General features: G+C 43.4%; 1 protein-coding gene across 1 annotated transcript in view; it reads right to left on the bottom strand.

Moving 5' to 3' along the window:
- DLEC1 (DLEC1 cilia and flagella associated protein) overlaps positions 1-19457 on the bottom strand; it is a 778557-nt gene that overhangs the window by 460131 nt on the left and 298969 nt on the right. The window contains exons 12-13 of the mRNA XM_029587026.1: positions 8558-8731; positions 7973-8109 (exon numbers count right to left, since the gene is read on the bottom strand). Of these exons, the coding sequence (XP_029442886.1) occupies positions 7973-8109; positions 8558-8731 (311 nt within the window). The remainder of the gene's footprint in view (positions 1-7972; positions 8110-8557; positions 8732-19457) is intronic.

Below are 19457 nucleotides of genomic sequence, written 5' to 3'. Positions count from 1 at the left end.
AGTAAGCATCTTGAAGATCCAGAGAACAGAGCCAATCTCCCTTTTGAAGTAGAGGTAACATGGTGCCCAGAGAAACCATCCTGAATTTTTCTTTTCTCAGAAATTTGTTGAGATTTCTGAGGTCGAGGATAGGACGTAGGCATCCTGTTTTCTTTGGAATGAGGAAATAATGGGAGTAGAATCCTCTGCCCTGCTGAGGCCGGGGAACTGGTTTCACGGCCCTGGCTAATGGCCCTGGCCCTGGATAATTCTGTTTGTAAAAGTGTGGATTGGTTGTTTACTGTCCAAAACGGTCCAAAACGAGGTGGGTGGAGTATCGTTTGGTACAGTGAGAAAGTCCAAGTGGTACCCCTGAAATGTGATGGAGTGTACCCATTGGTCTGTGGTTATGCGAGACCAATTGTTTTGGAAGAAAGTAATTCGACCTCCTACCGGTAAATTTGGGGTTGGATTGGTAGAGAGGCTGCTGTTCCCTGGTAGTATTTCAAAACCCCGATGTTGTTCCTGTTTGCGGAGGAGGTTGAGCTCTAGGCACTCTTGGTTGTCTAGACTGTGCTCTTTGAGTTGGTCTGGATGAGCATCCATGGGCAGGAGGTGGATAATAATGCCTCGGCTTGTAGTATGGGCGCTTGGAATCTTTTCTTGGGAGTCTTCTTGATGGTGTTTGAGACTCCTGAGGTACAGAGGATAGTTGTCTTAGAGTTTCTGAGTGCTCCTTTAGCAGGGAAACCGCTTCCTTAACCTTATCTCCGAAGAGATTGTCTCCTACGCAAGGGAGATCAGCCAGTTTCTCCTGTATTTCCGGTCTCAGGTCTGAGGCCTTGAGCCAGGCCCATCTTCGAGCACTTATACCTGTGGCCGATAGTCTTGATGCAGTTTCAAAACTGTCGTACACTGTACGAACTTCGTGTTTGCCCGCCTCCAGGCCTTTATGTATTATAGAAGAGAAAGAATCCTGAACTTGCTGGGGGAGAGTTCAGAGAGTTCTTGCATCTGTTTCCATAAGTTACACTGGTACTGCATCATATATAATTGGTAGGATGCAATCCTGGAAACTAACATAGATCCCTGAAACATCTTCCTACCTATGTTGTCTAAGAACCTATTGTCTTTACCTGGTGGAGTTGAAGAATGAGTCTTTATTCATTTTGATTTCTTTTGTGCTGACTCAACTACCACTGACTGGTGAGGCAGTTGAGTCTTCTGGAAGCCTGGGATGTGTTGGACCAGGTATGTTGCGTCGGTCCTCTTATTCACTGGAGGTATGGAGCAGGGATACTCCCATAATCTGTGTAACAATTCCACAAGGACTTCGTGAATTGGTATTGCTAACACCTCTTTAGGTGGGTCCACGAACTGCAACACTTCCAGGATCTTTTGTCTGGTGTCTTCCTCAGATTGTAGCTGAAAAGGAATGGTGTCAGCCATATCTTTGATAAAATTGGAGAAGGATAGGTCCTCAGGAGGGGATTGTCTCCTTTCCTCTGGAGGAGATGGTTCCAAGAGGACTTCCTCTGAGGAGGTATCAGTGCCAATATCATCCCATGTATCAGGTGTATGCGGTCGAAGAGGTGTAGAAGGCATAGGCACCTTTGGATGTTCCCTGGGTTTCAATGGGAACAATGGGGAAATTGGTGGGAATGGGCGTGGAACCCCTGATGGACCTGGGATTGGATCCGGAATCGGAGATTCTCCTGTAATATCTTCTCCCCTCAGTGGTGGCATCGGTGCGGCCTTGGAGGAAACAGGCAGCGCGCGCCGGACTCGGCGCGTGCAAGTTGCACAAATGTGCACCCCCTTGCACGCGCCGACCCCGGATTTTATAAGATATGCGCAGCTACGCGCGTATCTTATAAAATCCAGCGTACTTTTGTTCGTGCCTGGTGCGTGAACAAAAGTACGCGCCCGCGCAAATTTATAAAATCTACCCCTAAGTGTGGGTCCGTAATGGACATGGTACGGCAACAAATCGGGCATTTTTTAAAACCCGTAGCCATTGTGAAAATCGGACAGCCGTTGACTACTTTCAGGGTAATATATACGGTACGGAACCGACGGAAAAAACAGAAAAACTTACCGCGATGGTAAAAAACGGGAAACCCCTCAGGTGTCGAAGTTTTTCGAGTTTTTAACAAACTTTTTTTTTTTATTTTTTTTTTTTTTTATTTTTATTTTTTTTAAATTCTTTATTTATCAGTTTTTCATTATATAATCAAGAATAATCAAATCCATAACATACTCTGTTATACATATCATTACACCAATATAAAGAAAAAAAAAATTAATTTCAATCTCTATACAGATATATTAGGATTGACTTTTTATATAACCCTCAGAAGTTCCTTTAAAGATAAACTTAATACATGAGACAAGTGCAATCTATGGAGAGATTTTAAGAAAAACAGCAAGCCTTACTAATATTAAACAGGGCATTTCATAGCATTATTACTCCAGGTACCATTTGGTTAACCCTTATACATTGGTCGGAATTGGGGATGAAGTAGTTGGGACCCTGTCTTCTACAAATTTCTTGAACTGATCAAATTGAAAGAAGATATATACTTCGTTGCCTTTTCTTAACATACATTTACATGGGTATCGTAGGGTATACGAAAACCCCAAATCAATAACTTTTTGTCTCAAAGAGAGAAAATGTTTTCTCCTTATTTGAGTGGCCTGGGCCACATCTGGAAATAATTTCACTGGTTGACTGTAAAAAGTCACAGGGAACTTCCTAAAATAGGATTTCATGACTGAATTTACATCTTGTTTATAAATGAAAGATATCAAAAGAGTACCCCTCTCTATAATATCAACACTTGAACTCTCAAGAAAACTGGTCAAGTTAGCGGGAATATTAAACTGATTAATTTCTGCTACCGAGGTTCTTTTATTTATAAAGTAACATGAATTTACAGACGGTAACTGATCAATTGGAAAGGCTAGAACCTCGTTTAGAAATTTCTTCACAGTAGTAAACGGAATTTCTCCCGCTATCTTGGGAAAATTTAATACTCTAATGTTTAAGTATTTTGCACTGTTTTCAATTGCTTCCAGCCTCCTAGTACACAATATTTGTTCTCTTATTATAGTCCCATTTAATTCTTGAATATTCTTAACTTTATCTTCTGTCACACCAATCCTAGTAGACATCTGTGTTATCTGTTCTTTAAACTCTTGTGCTTTCTCTTGAGTATTCTGGGCAACGGAGTCCATTTTTTTTTCAAGTCTATTCATTGAAGCACCAAGTCCCACCATGACCTCCCAAAGACTTTCCAATGTGATAGTCTGTGGCCGTTGAATACTGGCCACCGACTCACCTCCAGAGACTGATGTAGTCTGGGTTTGATCCACCGGAGATTGGCTCTCCTCCTCCAGCCCTCCGGCCATCTGTTGCCCATTCTCTCCCCTTCTCACGCCGAACTCCGCTCTTTCCACGGCGTTTTGGGGTATTTTCGCGTGTTCTTCCGGCAGAGCTTCTCCCCCCTCCTGCAGTGGCGCTTTCGCCGCGTCATCGGCCGGCGCCGGAGTTGGCTCAGCTTCTGTCTCGCGTTGCAGTGGAGGTACACGGTGTTCAGGGCTCAAGGACACCTCCTCCAAGAAAGTTCCGTGCGCTCCCTCACCCGGACTCTCAGCGGCTTCCTCGGTTCCTCGAACAACTGAAGCGGACAGGAACCGGTCGATCTCCAGCTGAGTCATGGGAGGTAAGGATTCAGCTGGGTAAATCCTCACCTTTCCCTTACGTTTGGCAGGCATAATAGCTTCAGAAGAAAAAATTTGTAGCATGGAGCACCAAACGTTCCTGCCTCCTGCTATGGCGCCATCTTGCCTCTCCTAACAAACTTTTTTATATGGTGAAAAATCACCACACAGGACTCCAAATAACCGCGAGGCTAACGGCTTCGCGGAAAAAAGAAGACTGAAGGGAGACCCCTGTGGCTGAGAATATCATAGCATGCTGAGCATGCTCAGTGGGCCAACAAACTTTGCCATTGCCAAAGTAGTATTATAGATTGACGAGACCTCATATGTGTGGCGGGCTATTCAAACACAAGCCCTACTGCCACTGTTAGAAAGGAATGCGGTGATGTTAATAGCTTTTGCACCGTCTTAATGTTGTAATCATTGGTCTCACAGAAGAAATGGGTATGTAACCGTAACTTATGTCAGTTTACAAAGCAGTAAAGGTTTTTTTCACTTATCGTAGCGTGGTGTTGCAGATGGGGTGTAACGCTGGCTCTGGCCCGACACGGCTCGTGTTTCTGTGAACCTTCTTCAGGGGCTGCTCAATGCCATTGCTAGAATGTAATGAAAAAAAGTTAAGAAACACCAAATAGGAATATCTTCGACGCAAACCATGGCTACTTGATACCTACGGTTCCCAATACTGCCAACCGGTTCCGCTACTAGGCTGCAAATGTGTTCGGGCAGCAGGATCCGCCATCTTACCTCAGGTGGTTATGTACCTACCACGATGGGCGGAGACGATAGATAGTGACGTCAGAGCAGCTGACATGACGTGTCGGAAGCACTAAATGAGCGAGGACCACTCAACAGAATCGTTAAGACCAAATGGGGTTTGTGCCATCAGGGTGTAAATCCACCATTGTTCCCGAACGTTTAAATATTGATCGGAATCCCCTCCACGTGGATTGGTGGGTATCTGTTCAAGAATCGTCCATCGGAGCTGGTCAAAACTGTGTCCAAAATGGGTGCAGTGATTTACCATAGGTGCCTCTAAATTGACTGTGTTGAGACGGCTGCGATGTTCAAACAGCCGTGTTTTAATTTTTCTGCGGGTGCGTCCGACATAAAGAAGTTGACAGGGGCATTGAATGAGGTACACCACCCATGAGGAATCACAGGTCGTGATTGATCTTTTGTAATATATGTGACCGGTTTGAAGGTGTTGCCAGGAGGATCCCTCCATTGTAATAGAGCACATGTCACATTTGCCACAGCAGGTATGGTTGCCTGGGAGTCCGGTGTTGGTACGTTGGGTAACAGATGCATGTACTATTTGATCTCGTAGATTTTTGCTCCGCTGATACGCAAACATGGGTGGTTCTGCAAAAATCGGGTGTAATTGGAGAATGTGCCAATGTCTTTGAATACTTTGCATGATGAGATACGATTTATCTGTATGAGTGAGTACGCAGATATCGGAGGTTACAGGTTCTCGGGTTTTATAATTCAACAGGGCTGCACGGGGAGAATGCCATGCTCTTTTGTATGCCTTGTACACCGCATTATAAGGGTAGCCCCTTGTGAAAAATCTTTCTGCTAGTATGCCTGCTTGATATTTGAAGTCATTGTCTGTGGAGCACAAGCGTCTAAGCCGGAAATATTGGCTCATTGGTAGGCCTTGTTTAAATGCTCTTGGGTGGAAGCTGTGGTATCTGAGTAGATTGTTTCTCTCTGTTTCTTTACGATAGATGGATGTGTGTAAGTGTGAATTTTGAATGGTGAGCGAAATGTCTAGAAATGTTATATGCGTGGTGCTGTGATGTGTAGTGAATTGGAGGTCACTGTCTATGGTGTTGATCCAAGCTAAAAATTCTTGTAATGGTATTGCTTTATCTTTCCAAAAAATGAGAAGATCATCAATATGATCCGCCGTTGAGACCTATAGTATCCAGTAATGGATCTCTACTGGAACCTTTAGCCATTTTTCTCGACACATTTCTTAAACCTCATGTTCTAAAAATGAGATCATACATTCAAGATACTACATCTGTCCTGAAAAAATTGGAACAACATTCTTTTCTAACTGACCCTGTCACACTCATTACAATGGATGTAGTATCACTTTAAAACAAATCTGTCTCATAGCACAGCATTATTGACCATCGAGGAAATTCTTAAAAATAATATGGAGGGGTCCAGAATCCCATATTGGTTTATTTTTGAAATTGCAAAATTGGTCATTCAGCAAAATTATTTTTCATTTAATGATCACTTTTTTCTTCAAATTCACGGTATAGCAATGGGCTCCTCTGCAGCCCCCTCCATTGCTAACCTTGTCATGGACAGACTAGAAAGATTTCACATTTATCAATCAAGGTGGTTTGATGCTGTATCCCTCTGGATCCGCTATATTGATGATCTTCTCATTTTTTGGAAAGATGAAGCAATACCATTACAAGAATTTTTAGCTTGGATCAACACCATAGACAGTGACCTCCAATTCACTACACATCACAGCACCACGCATATAACATTTCTAGACATTTCGCTCACCATTCAAAATTCACACTTACACACATCCATCTATCGTAAAGAAACAGAGAGAAACAATCTACTCAGATACCACAGCTTCCATCCAAGAGCATTTAAACAAGGCCTACCAGTGAGCCAATATTTCCGGCTTAGACGCTTGTGCTCCACAGACAATGACTTCAAATATCAAGCAGGCATAATAGCAGAAAGATTTTTCACAAGGGGCTACCCTTATAATGTGGTGTACAAGGCATACAAAAGAACATGGCATTCTCCCCGTGCAGCCCTGTTGAATTATAAAACCCGAGAACCTGTAACCTCCGATATCTGTGTACTCACTCATACAGATAAATCGTATCTCATCATGCAAAGTATTCAAAGACATTGGCACATTCTCCAATTACACCCGATTTTTGCAGAACCACCCATGTTTGCGTATCAGCGGAGCAAAAATCTACGAAATCAAATAGTACATGCATCTGTTACCCAACGTACCAACACCGGACTCCCAGGCAACCATACCTGCTGTGGCAAATGTGACATGTGCTCTATTACAATGGAGGGATCCTCCTGGCAACACCCTCAAACCGGTCACATATATTACAAAAGATCAATCACGACCTGTGATTCCTCATGGGTGGTGTACCTCATTCAATGCCCCTGTCAACTTCTTTATGTCGGACGCACCCGCAGAAAAATTAAAACACGGCTGTTTGAACATCGCAGCCGTCTCAACACAGTCAATTTAGAGGCACCTATGGTAAATCACTGCACCCATTTGGGACACAGTTTTGACCAGCTCCGATGGACGATTCTTGAACAGATACCCCCCAATCCACGTGGAGGGGATTCTGATCAATATTTAAACGTTCGGGAACAATGGTGGATTTACACCCTGATGGCACAAACCCCATTTGGTCTTAACGATTCTGTTGAGTGGTCCTCGCTCATTTAGTGCTTCCGACACGTCATGTCAGCTGCTCTGACGTCACTATCTATCGTCTCCGCCCATCGTGGTAGGTACATAACCACCTGAGGTAAGATGGCGGATCCTGCTGCCCGAACACATTTGCAGCCTAGTAGCGGAACCGGTTGGCAGTATTGGGAACCGTAGGTATCAAGTAGCCATGGTTTGCGTCGAAGATATTCCTATTTGGTGTTTCTTAACTTTTTTTCATTACATTCTAGCAATGGCATTGAGCAGCCCCTGAAGAAGGTTCACAGAAACACGAGCCGTGTCGGGCCAGAGCCAGCGTTACACCCCATCTGCAACACCACGCTACGATAAGTGAAAAAAACCTTTACTGCTTTGTAAACTGACATAAGTTACGGTTACATACCCATTTCTTCTGTGAGACCAATGATTACAACATTAAGACGGTGCAAAAGCTATTAACATCACCGCATTCCTTTCTAACAGTGGCAGTAGGGCTTGTGTTTGAATAGCCCGCCACACATATGAGGTCTCGTCAATCTATAATACTACTTTGGCAATGGCAAAGTTTGTTGGCCCACATGATGTTGTTTAGAAATTGATATATAGATTACATCATACTTCAACAGTTTCTTTAAAATAAGAGCATGCTCAGTGGGCACACTGTGCCAGACAAAAGTTTCTAGAAACTTTGACAGAAGTTTTTCCTTATAGGGCTCCATCAGTGATGTCAACCATATGTGAGGACTAGCATCCTACTTGTCCTGGGATAAAGCTTAATCCTCTATTTCACTGTTCATGGAATCAATTCTTTCTCACCCTGAAGTTAGCTGGTGGCCATTTATTCTTAGGCATTATGCAGAACCTTCCACAGCTGAGGCCTTCATTTCTGCATACAATTTCTAATACTTTTACTCCTCCTATTAGGCAGGGACCACAATCTAAAGTTCGAGGTACTGAAAAAAAAAAAGCAAGATATGTTTAACGGGCACACTGATGTTTTAAAACTCCAAACATATACTGTATGTAGATAAATATAAACATATGCAACTGATTTAAAAAATGGGAAAAAAAACTAATTCAAAAAACACATTAAAAATGGTATTCACTAAGAAGTATTTTATGCCTGTATTAAGAAAGAAAATGTTCAGTAAAAAAAAGCATATCTTACTGAAATGTTAATAATCACTTGTATATACTGCATAATGAACTGACTTCTATAGGACATAATTTTGATGAGAAACAGCATGATTTATAAAAACGTTTTTTTCCATTTTTTTGTGGCAGAGGGAATGAATTTTATAAAATCAAACTCTTAATACTGTAAAATCCATGACCAGCTCAAACATAAAACTTCTAAACCTCACAGTCTTGATATGCGAAACAATTCAGCTTGACACTTACATGTTAACACAGGAGGAAGTCTCCTTGCTTCCAGAGGGATCAGGAGAGGGTAGAGTGCTTGTGACTCCACTATTAGAAAATCATTAAAATCTCCCAGGGAGTCAGGAGCAAATCTTACTGTATAGTGACAGCTCATTCCAGGAGCAACAATTCCTCCTTCTCCTGGAAACTTTCCTGGTTAAGAAAATATCAGAAATTAAACAAACAAGCAGTTTTCACATGAAGGTAAATTCTTGCCTCTGAAAATGTTTACTTGTTATGCATTATTTATACTTTCAAGTATTTAAGAGGGTAATTTTCTACGTGTCTAAACCTCAGTTTTTGCACGTAAATCAGCTGCTGAAAATTATCTGGTGGGTTGTGCAGGGAAAAGTATGCGTGTAAGTATGAGTTCCACATGGCAGAGTTGGAGCAGGGAAAACATAAATACGGGGTGACAAGGGCAAATGGTCTAACCCTGATGTGCTGACTTTTTCTTTTATGTGTAAGTTTGATTGTTCCCTGCTGAGATTTGTATATCTGTGAGCTACAAATTAAATAAATAAATCACATATTATCGCAGAAAGTTATATTTACTCAAGAGCAGGTGTAACTTTCTGTGAATTTGTCCCCATATGTGCCAGTGCAACACAAGAATTTTCAAAGTGCACGTATGCATATGCAGCATTATGCGGGCTGCTGAAAATCACCCTCTAAATGTCTCTTATATTCCTCGTCTTTCCTCTAGGTTATGCATTTATGCCCATAGGTCTTATCTCATTAGGTTTTTGGTGCAGATACTGCACCATTTTGAGAGCTCTTCTCTGGACTGCCTCTATTTTATCTATATCTTTTCAAAGGTATGAACACTGCAACTCGATATAAAACTCTAAGGGGTAGATTTTCAAACCGCGCGAATTGGCGTATTTTGCTGGCGCATCAGGCGCAAGCAAAAGTATGCGGGATTTTAGTAGATACGCGCGTATCCGCTAAAATCCTGGATCGGCGCACGCAAGGCTATCGATTCTGTATAGCCGGCGCGCGCCGAGCCGCGCAGCCTACCCCCGTTCCCTCCGAGGCCGCTCCGAAATCGGAGCGGCCTCGGAGGGAACTTTCTTTTGCCCTCCCCTCACCTTCCCCTCCCTTCCCCTACCTAACCCACCCGCCCGGCCCTGTCTAAACCCCCCCCTTACCTTTGTCGGGGGATTTACGCCTCCCGGAGGGAGACGTAAATCCCCGCGCGCCAGCGGGCCGCTAGCGCGCCGGGACGCGACCTGGGGGCGGGTACGGAGGGCGCGGCCACGCCCCCGGACCACCCCGGGCCGTAACCACGCCCCCGGGCCCCCCCAAAACGCTGCCGACACGCCCCCAAAACGCCGTGCCGACCGGGCCCGCCCCGACACGCCCCCCTCACCAAACCCCGGGACTTACGCGAGTCCCGGGGTCTGCGCGCGCCGGTAGGCCTATTGAACATAGGCGCACCGGCGCGCAGGGCCCTGCTCGCCTAAATCCGCCTGGATTTAGGCGGATTTAGGCGAGCAGGGCTCTGAAAATCCGCCCCTAAATGAGGTCTCACCTTTGCAGAAGCATCACCTCTCTTTTTCTACTGTTTACATCTCTCAGTATTCACCCTTCCATAATTCAGGCTCTCTGGTCACTGTCTTTCCACAGTGTCTCGCTATTTTGATCACCCCAAAGTCTCTCTATTGGTTGGTGCATTTGTGACTAGCTTTCAAGCATTATCATTCCGTTTGTCAAGCACAACTTGTTTACTTACCTTTATTTCATTTAATTTTAAAAATGATTTTAAAAAATCAAGTGGCGATCACTGGATGACCAAAAACATTTTTGTACTTACATTAACTGAAAAAAAATAATTATGATAGAATGGGGGGAAAAAATAATCACATTTTGTTTAATGTTCTTGATATTTGTGGAAAACGAGTAAATATCAATTTTGTTGATCCTTAAGAATGATACAATATCACTATATATTTCAAATAAATACAGTCTTATAAAAATAAATAAAATGTTTTAGTCCTAGGCCTGTATTCACCTCCTTCCCATTAAGTGAAACTGAGATAAACAGTGAATTGGGGAGCATGCTTGTGTAGCCTATATTTCTGTATGTACTTATTGACTGGCTTTTACATATGGTAAACATTTTTTTTTCTGCATTTACTAGTAGAACTAGTAAAATTAACCACATTGAGTGGGAAACTGTTATAGACCTGCTCCCCCAGAGGGGAGGAGTTAGCAATCTGTTATAGATCTGCTCCTCCAGAGGGGAGGAGTTAGCAATCTGTTATGAATCTGGCTGCTGGATACTTCCGTTGAAGGAGGAGTTAGCAATCTGTTAGCGATCACCCCACCAGGGGGTGGAGTTAGCACTCTGTTACGGATCTTGCTAAGGAGTAGCGATCTGTTAGTGCTCTGCTCCACCAGAGGGAAGGAGTAGCAACTGTTATGCTTTGTTCCTGTAGAAAGATGAGCCAGCAACCTGTATGATCCCCACGGGGAGATAGCTATGTGATATGGATCAGCTTCCGCAGAGAGAGGAGTAATCGTCTGATGTGGGTAGGCTCCCACAGAGTGGTAGATGATAATAACGCTCTATTAGTGTAAGGAGTAACACTTAGTAGAAATAGTGAATCCCTGGGCCGATGGCAGATGACAACGCCCTCAAGTGGAGATCTTGAGAGGGACCACCAGCTAGGATGGAGTATTGAGACAAACACAGATAGTTCTTTATTAGACTGGAAGCAGAACCACCAGAGGTGGCCGTAGGGAGTTGATATGCCCGGCAGGGCTGAAGTCCCTCTGATACTGGAACTACGATATCTGAGCTGCTGAGCTCAGATATCATGCAGGGCACAACCAGTGGTAGATGATATACTCACAATTGTAGATCTCTGTAGTGTCTTCTTTATACAACAGAGAGTCTTCAGTATTCAGGAACAGGAGCCACAGGCGAGTACTGGTACCTATAGGCAGTCTGAAATAGAACTCACAATAACTGTATATGGGATGGCTTCTGGAATAGAAGAGAGGCTAGAAGAGATTTAGGAAAGTAGGCCCTCATGGAGCGAGTACCGGTTCCTATCTGTTAATCTGTAATAGTAATCCATAAGATATAGGTATGCGATATCTTCTGAGGAAGAAGAGAGTATGAGAAAGGAATTAGGAACATAGGCCCTCGTGGAGCGAGTACTGGTTCCTATCTGCAATCTGCAATGGTAACTCACGATCTCCGTACCTGCGATAACGTCTTAGACTGAAGGCAGCCTTAGAGATTAGGAACAAGGGCCCTCGTGGAGCGAGTACCGGTTCCTGTCTGTAATAGGACTCACTGTGTTCACGTCTGCGATCGCCTCCAGGCAATAGGAGTCTTCTGAGTCTTCAGGAACGGAGGCCCTCGAGGAGCGAGTACCGGATCCCGTCCAACAATCTGAAATCAAGAATAGAGAGAACGGAGCCCCCGAGGAGTGGGTACTCCTGGTAAGTTTGAAAAGGCCGAGCAGTGGAGAAAGGCTTCCCCTTGCTGACTCGGATCGTTGTTGCAAGTAGTGTGGACTGCCGAAGCAAGCCCCGTTGGAGTTCCTTGCTAACTCGCTTGTAGTTAGCAAACAAAGACCTTTTAAATTGAAAACGGATGACGTCACTACGGGGGGACGCCCCCGAGGTTCGCGGCCTTGCTGGTACAAAGTCTGGAGCACGCGTACACGCGCGTGCCCTTACATCATCAGGAATATGGTGGATCCGTAGCGTCAAGCCAGCCCAGGGATACCGGGACCAAGAGGCGGGGAGAAGCCGCAACTGCATCTGTCCGTCTGAGCTGAAGGGAGTCGCCACAAAGGTAGAGAGGGTGGAGCGAGGGTGAGAATAGGCACGAATGCAACAGAAACCCAGCTTCAGGTTTTGTTTTTTTAAATTTAAGTTTTTTATTGGCAATAGCAATAAAAGCCATAACAATAGGGAACAGAATAATATTCTACAAAAACAGTCATCAATAAACCTTACACAGGATACAATATTGCCTAGCAGTATTTATATATTCACCCCCCCCCCCCCCCTTATAACTCCCCCCCTCTCCCCTCTGGTGCATAGGTGCATGAGCTTGCTGATACATGAATCCATGAAGTCCAAAAGATCCAAGAGGGCAACTTGATCTCAGCATCATCCACGGAATTGTCCTCCCCTTTAGTATCCCTCGGGAGTCCCAGTCATAGTATCCACCGGCGTCCTCGCCTCAGGCATTCCTCCAGCTTCCTTTTCCAGATATTCCTCAATAATCTTTATACCAACGTAAGAATGGCTCCCAAATGTTCATATGTTGGGCCACTTTATCAATCTGCATAGCTGTAATATAGTACCAATAATGCATTGTCCATAATCGTTTAATAACAGACAGTGCCGCAGGAGGCAAATCCTTATGCCAATGTGCCGCCAATTCCTGACGTGCTGCACTGATCACTTGGTGAATTAGAATTCTCGCAGATAAAGACCAGGCTGCCGAATAGTCCGATAGCAGATAGACCTCTGGCTGGAAAGAGATTGTGATATCCAGCATATGAAAAATCATGTTCGCTATCCACTTCCAATAGGGCACAACCTTAGGGCATTGCCACCATATATGTAGGAAGGTATCTTCTTGATTGCAACTCCTCCAGCAGGTAGACCCCTGGGTTGGGTGTATTTTATGTAATTTGAAGGGTGTAAGATACCAACGAGATAGCAATTTATAATTTGTTTCCACAATGTTAGCTGAAATAGAGCATTTAGTAAGATTAATAAAACATTGTTTCCATTGATTAGTATTCCAGTGGAGGTCCAAGTCCTGTACCCACGCAGATTGATAGCGGGTAAGGGCTATGGGCTGCCGCACTAGCCATGCATAAATATTTGAGATGATCCCTTTAGTGCATGCAGTGGATAAACATAGATTTTCAAAATCAGTCCTCGTCTCTGTCGCATCGTCCTTGATATGTGAGTCCTGAAGACAATAGTGCAATTGAAGATAGTATTCAGTATCAGGCAACCCATATTGCTGTTGTAAGTCCACAAAAGGGATGATGTTCGAATCCTGTATCAGCTGCCCATAGCACCGAATCCCCCATTTACTCCATGTAAAATGCGAAGTTACCCGTGAGCAATTAAGTACCCATCTTTGTACAGGCCTATAGGTAACAATGGTGTAACTAACCCTTTTTACCAGTCAGGATAAATCGACATTTATTCCAAATCTTCAGGGTGACCATTGTAAAGGGGTTGTCAATGTCCCTCTCTTTGTCTTTCATTGGGAGCCCCCATACTTTTTGGTACATGGAGGCCGCTCTCCCTGTGAGTTGCTCTATAAGTACCCATTGTTTTTGGGTCTGGCCCGCGAACCGTTCCGGGATTACCCGGAGTTGGGCTGCTTGGTAATACTTGAGAAAATTAGGGACAGCTAACCCACCCTCATCTTTAGGTTTATAGAGGACCTGACGTGCAATGCGCGGTGGCCTCCTACGCCATATAAAGTGGAATGCCCTGGCTTGTAAGGCCTTCAAAAATTTGGTTGGTAATTCAATTGGGAGCGTCTGGAATAGATATAGCCACCTTGGAAGCACATTCATTTTTATAACTGCCACTCTCCCCATCCAGGAAAGCATAGAGGGGCCCCAGATCTCTAGATCTTTAGCCGTTTTTGCCATCAGGGGCATGTAATTTAAGGCAAAAAGCTGCTTCCAATCCGCACTCAGGTGTATTCCCAGAAATTTTATACTATGAGATGTCCATTTAAAAGGGAAATGGTCCAGAATACAGGAAATGTGTGTTTCTGTGAGTGAGACATTCAAGATCTCCGTCTTTGTCATATTAACTTTAAAGCCCGAAATTGAGCTGAACGTATCTAATTCCTGTACCAAGACTGGTAAAGTAAGTTGGGGGTATGCAACCGAAAAAAGAATATCATCTGCAAATAGCGAGATTTTGTATTGGGCATCCCCAATGTCAATCCCTTTGATATCCACATTTTGTCTAATTGTGGACGCCAGTGGTTCCATGAAAAGAGCAAATAGGAGTGGGGACAAAGGGCAGCCCTGTCTGGTACCCCGTCCTAGTTCAAATGTGGAAGAGTAAGAACCACTGACCTTTATACATGCCTTGGGAGAGGAGTACATAGCCGCTATCCAAGTCCTAAAGTTGTCCCACAGTCCAACCTTCTTAAAACACTAAACAGGAATCCCCAATGAACCCTGTTGAACGCTTTCTCAGCGTTCACCGCCATTAGAACAGAAGGGATCTGGTGTACTCGGGCTGTCCACATCAAATTAACCACTTTATGTAGATTATCCCCTGCTTGTCTACCTGGTATAAACCCCGATTGATCTGGATGTATAAGCATTGGCAACACTATGTTTAACCTACTAGCAAGAATTTTCGCCAAAATTTTTAGGTCCAAATTAAGGAGAGATATGGGTCTATACGATCCACAGAGCGATTTATCCTTTCCTGGTTTAGGTAATGTAGAGATTACTTACCTGATAATCTCCTTTTCCTTAGTGAATGCAGATGGACTCAGAACAAGTGGGTATAGTGTGCTCGTGCTAGCAGTTGGAGACGGATCTGACGTCAGCACGGGTACATATACCCCCACAGGAAGTGAAGCAACTTAGTAATCTTCCTTGCAAAAGCTGCTATGGATATATGTGTACTGACCGATCAAATAATTAATGAAACAGGAATCCCCTGGCCGATTGAAAGTAGCTGGAGACCGCCAGCATTCCCAACCGGAAGGCATCGACACCTGGTAGAGTGGACGCTCTACCAGGTGTCGAAAATTTGCATGTCATGGAGGCAGTGCATGCAAATTTTCTGTCATGCATATTCATCGTGGCTATCCTGAAAACCCAACTGGCTGGTGGGCCCCCAGGACAGGGTTGGGGACCACTGCCCTAGAGTACGTGCCTTGTTCATAATCTGTTCCTTAATCGGGAAGTTATGTAGACAGGCGATGATATCCCGAGGCTTATCATTAGATGGCTTTCCCAATGCTCTATGAGCCCGGTCTATGGCTATATGCTGTTCATATGGTTGCTGGGCCTCAGTGCTTAGTACTGCCTTGCAAATGTCCTGTACCAGCACCACGTAATCAGTTGTTCCTTCAGTCTCCAGGATTCCTCAGATTCGTATGTTGCTTCTTCTGTGCTTGTTTTCCATGTCATCAATTTTGTTGGTCATTTCCTCTGTCGCTTGTTGTAGTGCAAGTATTTCTTTGGCTTGCTGCATGATGGCTGCAGCATGATCATCTGAGATCTGTTCCACCTCATGCACCCTCTCACCAATCTCCTCCACCTCGATTCGCAGGGCTCCCATATTTTCTTTAATTTCCATCTTAAGTGCCTGTATAATTCCTTTTTTTATGTCTTGAAGCCACGTCTTAAGCTCTTGCCGCGTGGGGCTGGGTTCTTCGCTCAGCACGTTCAGTGCCTCAGTCACCTGCGCAGATCCCGACGCCATGTTGCCTTCTTCCCCTGAGGTTGGCCATTTTCTGAGCCACGGCGTTCCCGCTGTACGAGAACTCAGCCAAATCTACCATGCGCCGTCAGGTTGACATCCGCGTTACCGACACCTAGTAACGAAAAGGGAGCGTCTGGGAGGTGATTTCGCTAAATATTTTCACTTTGAATCGTCAGCTACACGGAGCTGAGGAATCAGGCAACCATTCACTAGGGGTGACGTCACTTCCTCCCCAGCTTCAGTTTTTTTAACTCTGCTACAGCTCATTGAGCCTGCCAGGACTAGGGATGCTCCAAAGGCAATGTTCTCAGCCTTCAAGGAGAGCAAGTGACAGTGATACTTACTGAGAGGTTCAAAGGTCGAGTACCAGAGGAACTGTGGTCTGTGCCTCTTAGCCACAGGACTGTTGCTTAATGGTCGTGCTTAAGGAAGGAGACTAAATATGAGGAAAAAACACCAAGTAGCTGTGAGTGAAGGTTCACAGTGCCATAGCTCCAGTAAAGAAAAAAGCCCAGCTGTTACGCTGAATTTAGGGAAACAATGGACAATATATCAAACTAATACCTATGCTACAATGTGCTCTTAATTAATCAAAAAGTTTAGTGGGGCCGTCAATTGTAAGAACAGTGGGAAAATGTAAACCGAAAGTCTATGACATCATTTCTGATCCCTGTTTTGTCAGTTTTCATGTGCAATAAATTGCAAAAAAGTGATCATAGTGGTTAATACTCTAACTTTTTAGTCCATATCAAAATTACTTAACTGAACCAGTATAGACAGATTCCTAGAGCTAGATGTATAAGCTTTCTTCCCATAGAAACAAAGTGGGAACAAGATGTTCCCCACAGAACTAATGGAGCCTATTTTCTGGGATGTGCACAAACATCCACAGTCTACACATATGCACAGATCTGAATAAAGAAACACCTGTCAGAATCCTGGTGACTCCACTGACATGACCTGAAAATGTGGTATAGATAAGACACCAAACACAAAAGAGTTTTTAAAGGGGACATACACAGACAAGACAGACAGACACATGGACACAGTGATCTCATAAGCCTTCTTTTCTTTAGGAAAGCAGGCTAATAAAGGCCATTTAGTACATTAGGACCCTTCTGAGTTTGAATTTTAAGGGCACAGGAGAAACTGGCTGAACAAAAAAAAAAAAAGGACATATGGAGCATATATAATAAACTTTCGTGGGCAAGTTGTCAAGTAAAGGGCATCATATGCACACTAAAAGTAGGAGAATATGGAAGACCTTAAAGGTAAATTTTCAAAATGTTACAAACATGTTGCCTCTACATGCATATTCCATATTCCTCACAAAATATCAAGCAATAAATTCAAGAGATATAAAACATAATTCATAATACTGAAACATACTAATAAAAAGAATAAATGTCAAAACAGCTGATAAACATCCAATAATTTTAAAAAACTTGCATAAATTTGTTCTAATATTTACCAAACACCAATAAAATGTTTCAAAACATCTGATGAATAAAACATTCAATAATTAAATGTTCTAATATTTCCCCCCCAAAAAAACAATAAAATATTTCAAAACAAGGGTCTGGGCTGATCCGGGTACGTACAGGGAACATCAAATTATACCCAATAATTAAAACTAATAAGGATTAAAAAATCTCCTGCTCTCCATAACTGGGATCTCTTGCTTTCCACTCACCATGAGATTATTCTACATTGGGGGAGGTAGGACCACAAATTCTCCTCTCTCTCTCAGGAGCCTGCCTGGGATGTGTGTGTGAGAGAGAATGGGAGTCTGCCTGGTGTGTGTGTGTGTGTGTGTGAGAGATAGAGAGAGAGAGAGAGAATGGGAGCCTGCCTGGTGTGTGTGAGAGAGAGAATGGGAGCCTGCCATGTGTATATGTGTGTGTGTGTGTGTGTGTATGTGAGAAAGAGAGAGAGAATGGGAGCTTGCCGTGTGTGGGTGTGTGAGGGAAAGAAAGTGTGTGGGGGGGGGGGGGGGGAGAATGGGTGCTGCAGGTGGATTTCAACTTGCCAGCAGCTGAAATGAAGATGAGGGCCTGACGCTGCTGGTAGATCCCAACCAAAGAAGAGCTGGCGAAACCTGTCTAAGAGGGAGCGTGTATGAGTATGTGTGTGTATAAATAAGAAAGAGAGGAGAAAGTTTGTGCATCCCTCTCCCACTAATCCATGATAATCTCAATGAGACTGGAAATCAAAGTTCTCAGGTATGGAGAGCGTGAATTTCTTAAATCCTTTTTAGTTTTATTTTTCAGGTGTTATTTGATGTGTCTGCAGTTTGGAAATATTTTATTGGTGTTTGGGACACTTAAAAAGACTTGTATATGAGTTTTTAATCATTTGATCTTTTATTCATCAGTGTTTTTTGAAATATTAGTATGTTTTTAGTTTTATAATTATGTATTTATTTTATTTCTTGATTTGTTTCATTTTTGAAGAATGATGGTTCCGTTTTTCCCTTGTTGCACTGCATACAGTGGCTTCTTGCAGTTTCCAGTTAAGTTTTTGTTTGTGCATTTGTATTTCTACTTTATGGTTGCTCTATTCTGTATTTGTTAAGGGTCTATTTATGTTCTGCATGTGTGACTGAGGTAAGGCATTCTCCTAATAGGAAGTGTAATAATGTTTTAAGGCTTTCAGAGGGTGAAGCCCACACCAAACACACATCACAATAGGCCTAATACCATATAGGTTCCAAGTGTCTTTTTTGCAGGGATTTATTTTATTTATTTTATTTATTTATTTAAAGCTTTTCTATACCGGCATTCATGATACAATCATATCATGCCGGTTTACAAATAACAAGGGGTGCAATAACTGTTCTTTTTAACCAGTGCAGAGGAAGCAAAAGTTACATTGTAACAGGGTTGATGAACTGGGGGGAGGAAGGAGACAAGAATAGACAAGAATAATATAATCTTTACAGGGGTGGATTATTTACATTGTGCAGTAAAGTCTCTTTGTGGATATTATTTACATTGTGCAGAGAGGTCTCTCAATGGATATCAGACTCGGGGGTGGCTTGATGCGGAAGTGTCTCCCTGGGTATTACACTCGGGAAAGGCTTGTTGAAAAAGCCAAGTCTTAAGCCTTTTTCTGAATGTCAATAAGCAAGGTTCAAGTCTAAGATCAGGTGGTAAGGTATTCCAAAGAGCAGGGCCCGCTGTGGAGAAGGCCCGGTTTCTGAGTGTAATATGGAGTGTAGATTTAGTTGGTGGAACAATCAGGGATCCTTTGTAGGCTTCTCTGATGGGTCTGGATGAAGTATGTAGACTGAGGGGGATTTGGAGGTTGAGAGGGGTTTGGGAGTGGATGAATTTATGGATGATGGTGAAGGATTTGTGTAGGATTCTGTAGTGTATTGGCAGCCAGTGTAGATTAATTAGAATGGGAGAGATGTGATCTC

The sequence above is a fragment of the Rhinatrema bivittatum genome, chromosome 2 (genome assembly GCF_901001135.1).
Source record: "Rhinatrema bivittatum chromosome 2, aRhiBiv1.1, whole genome shotgun sequence".
NCBI classification, from domain to species: domain Eukaryota; kingdom Metazoa; phylum Chordata; class Amphibia; order Gymnophiona; family Rhinatrematidae; genus Rhinatrema; species Rhinatrema bivittatum.
The sequence above is the reverse complement of the archived record's forward strand: the minus strand, read 5'-3'. Positions and strand labels throughout refer to the sequence as shown.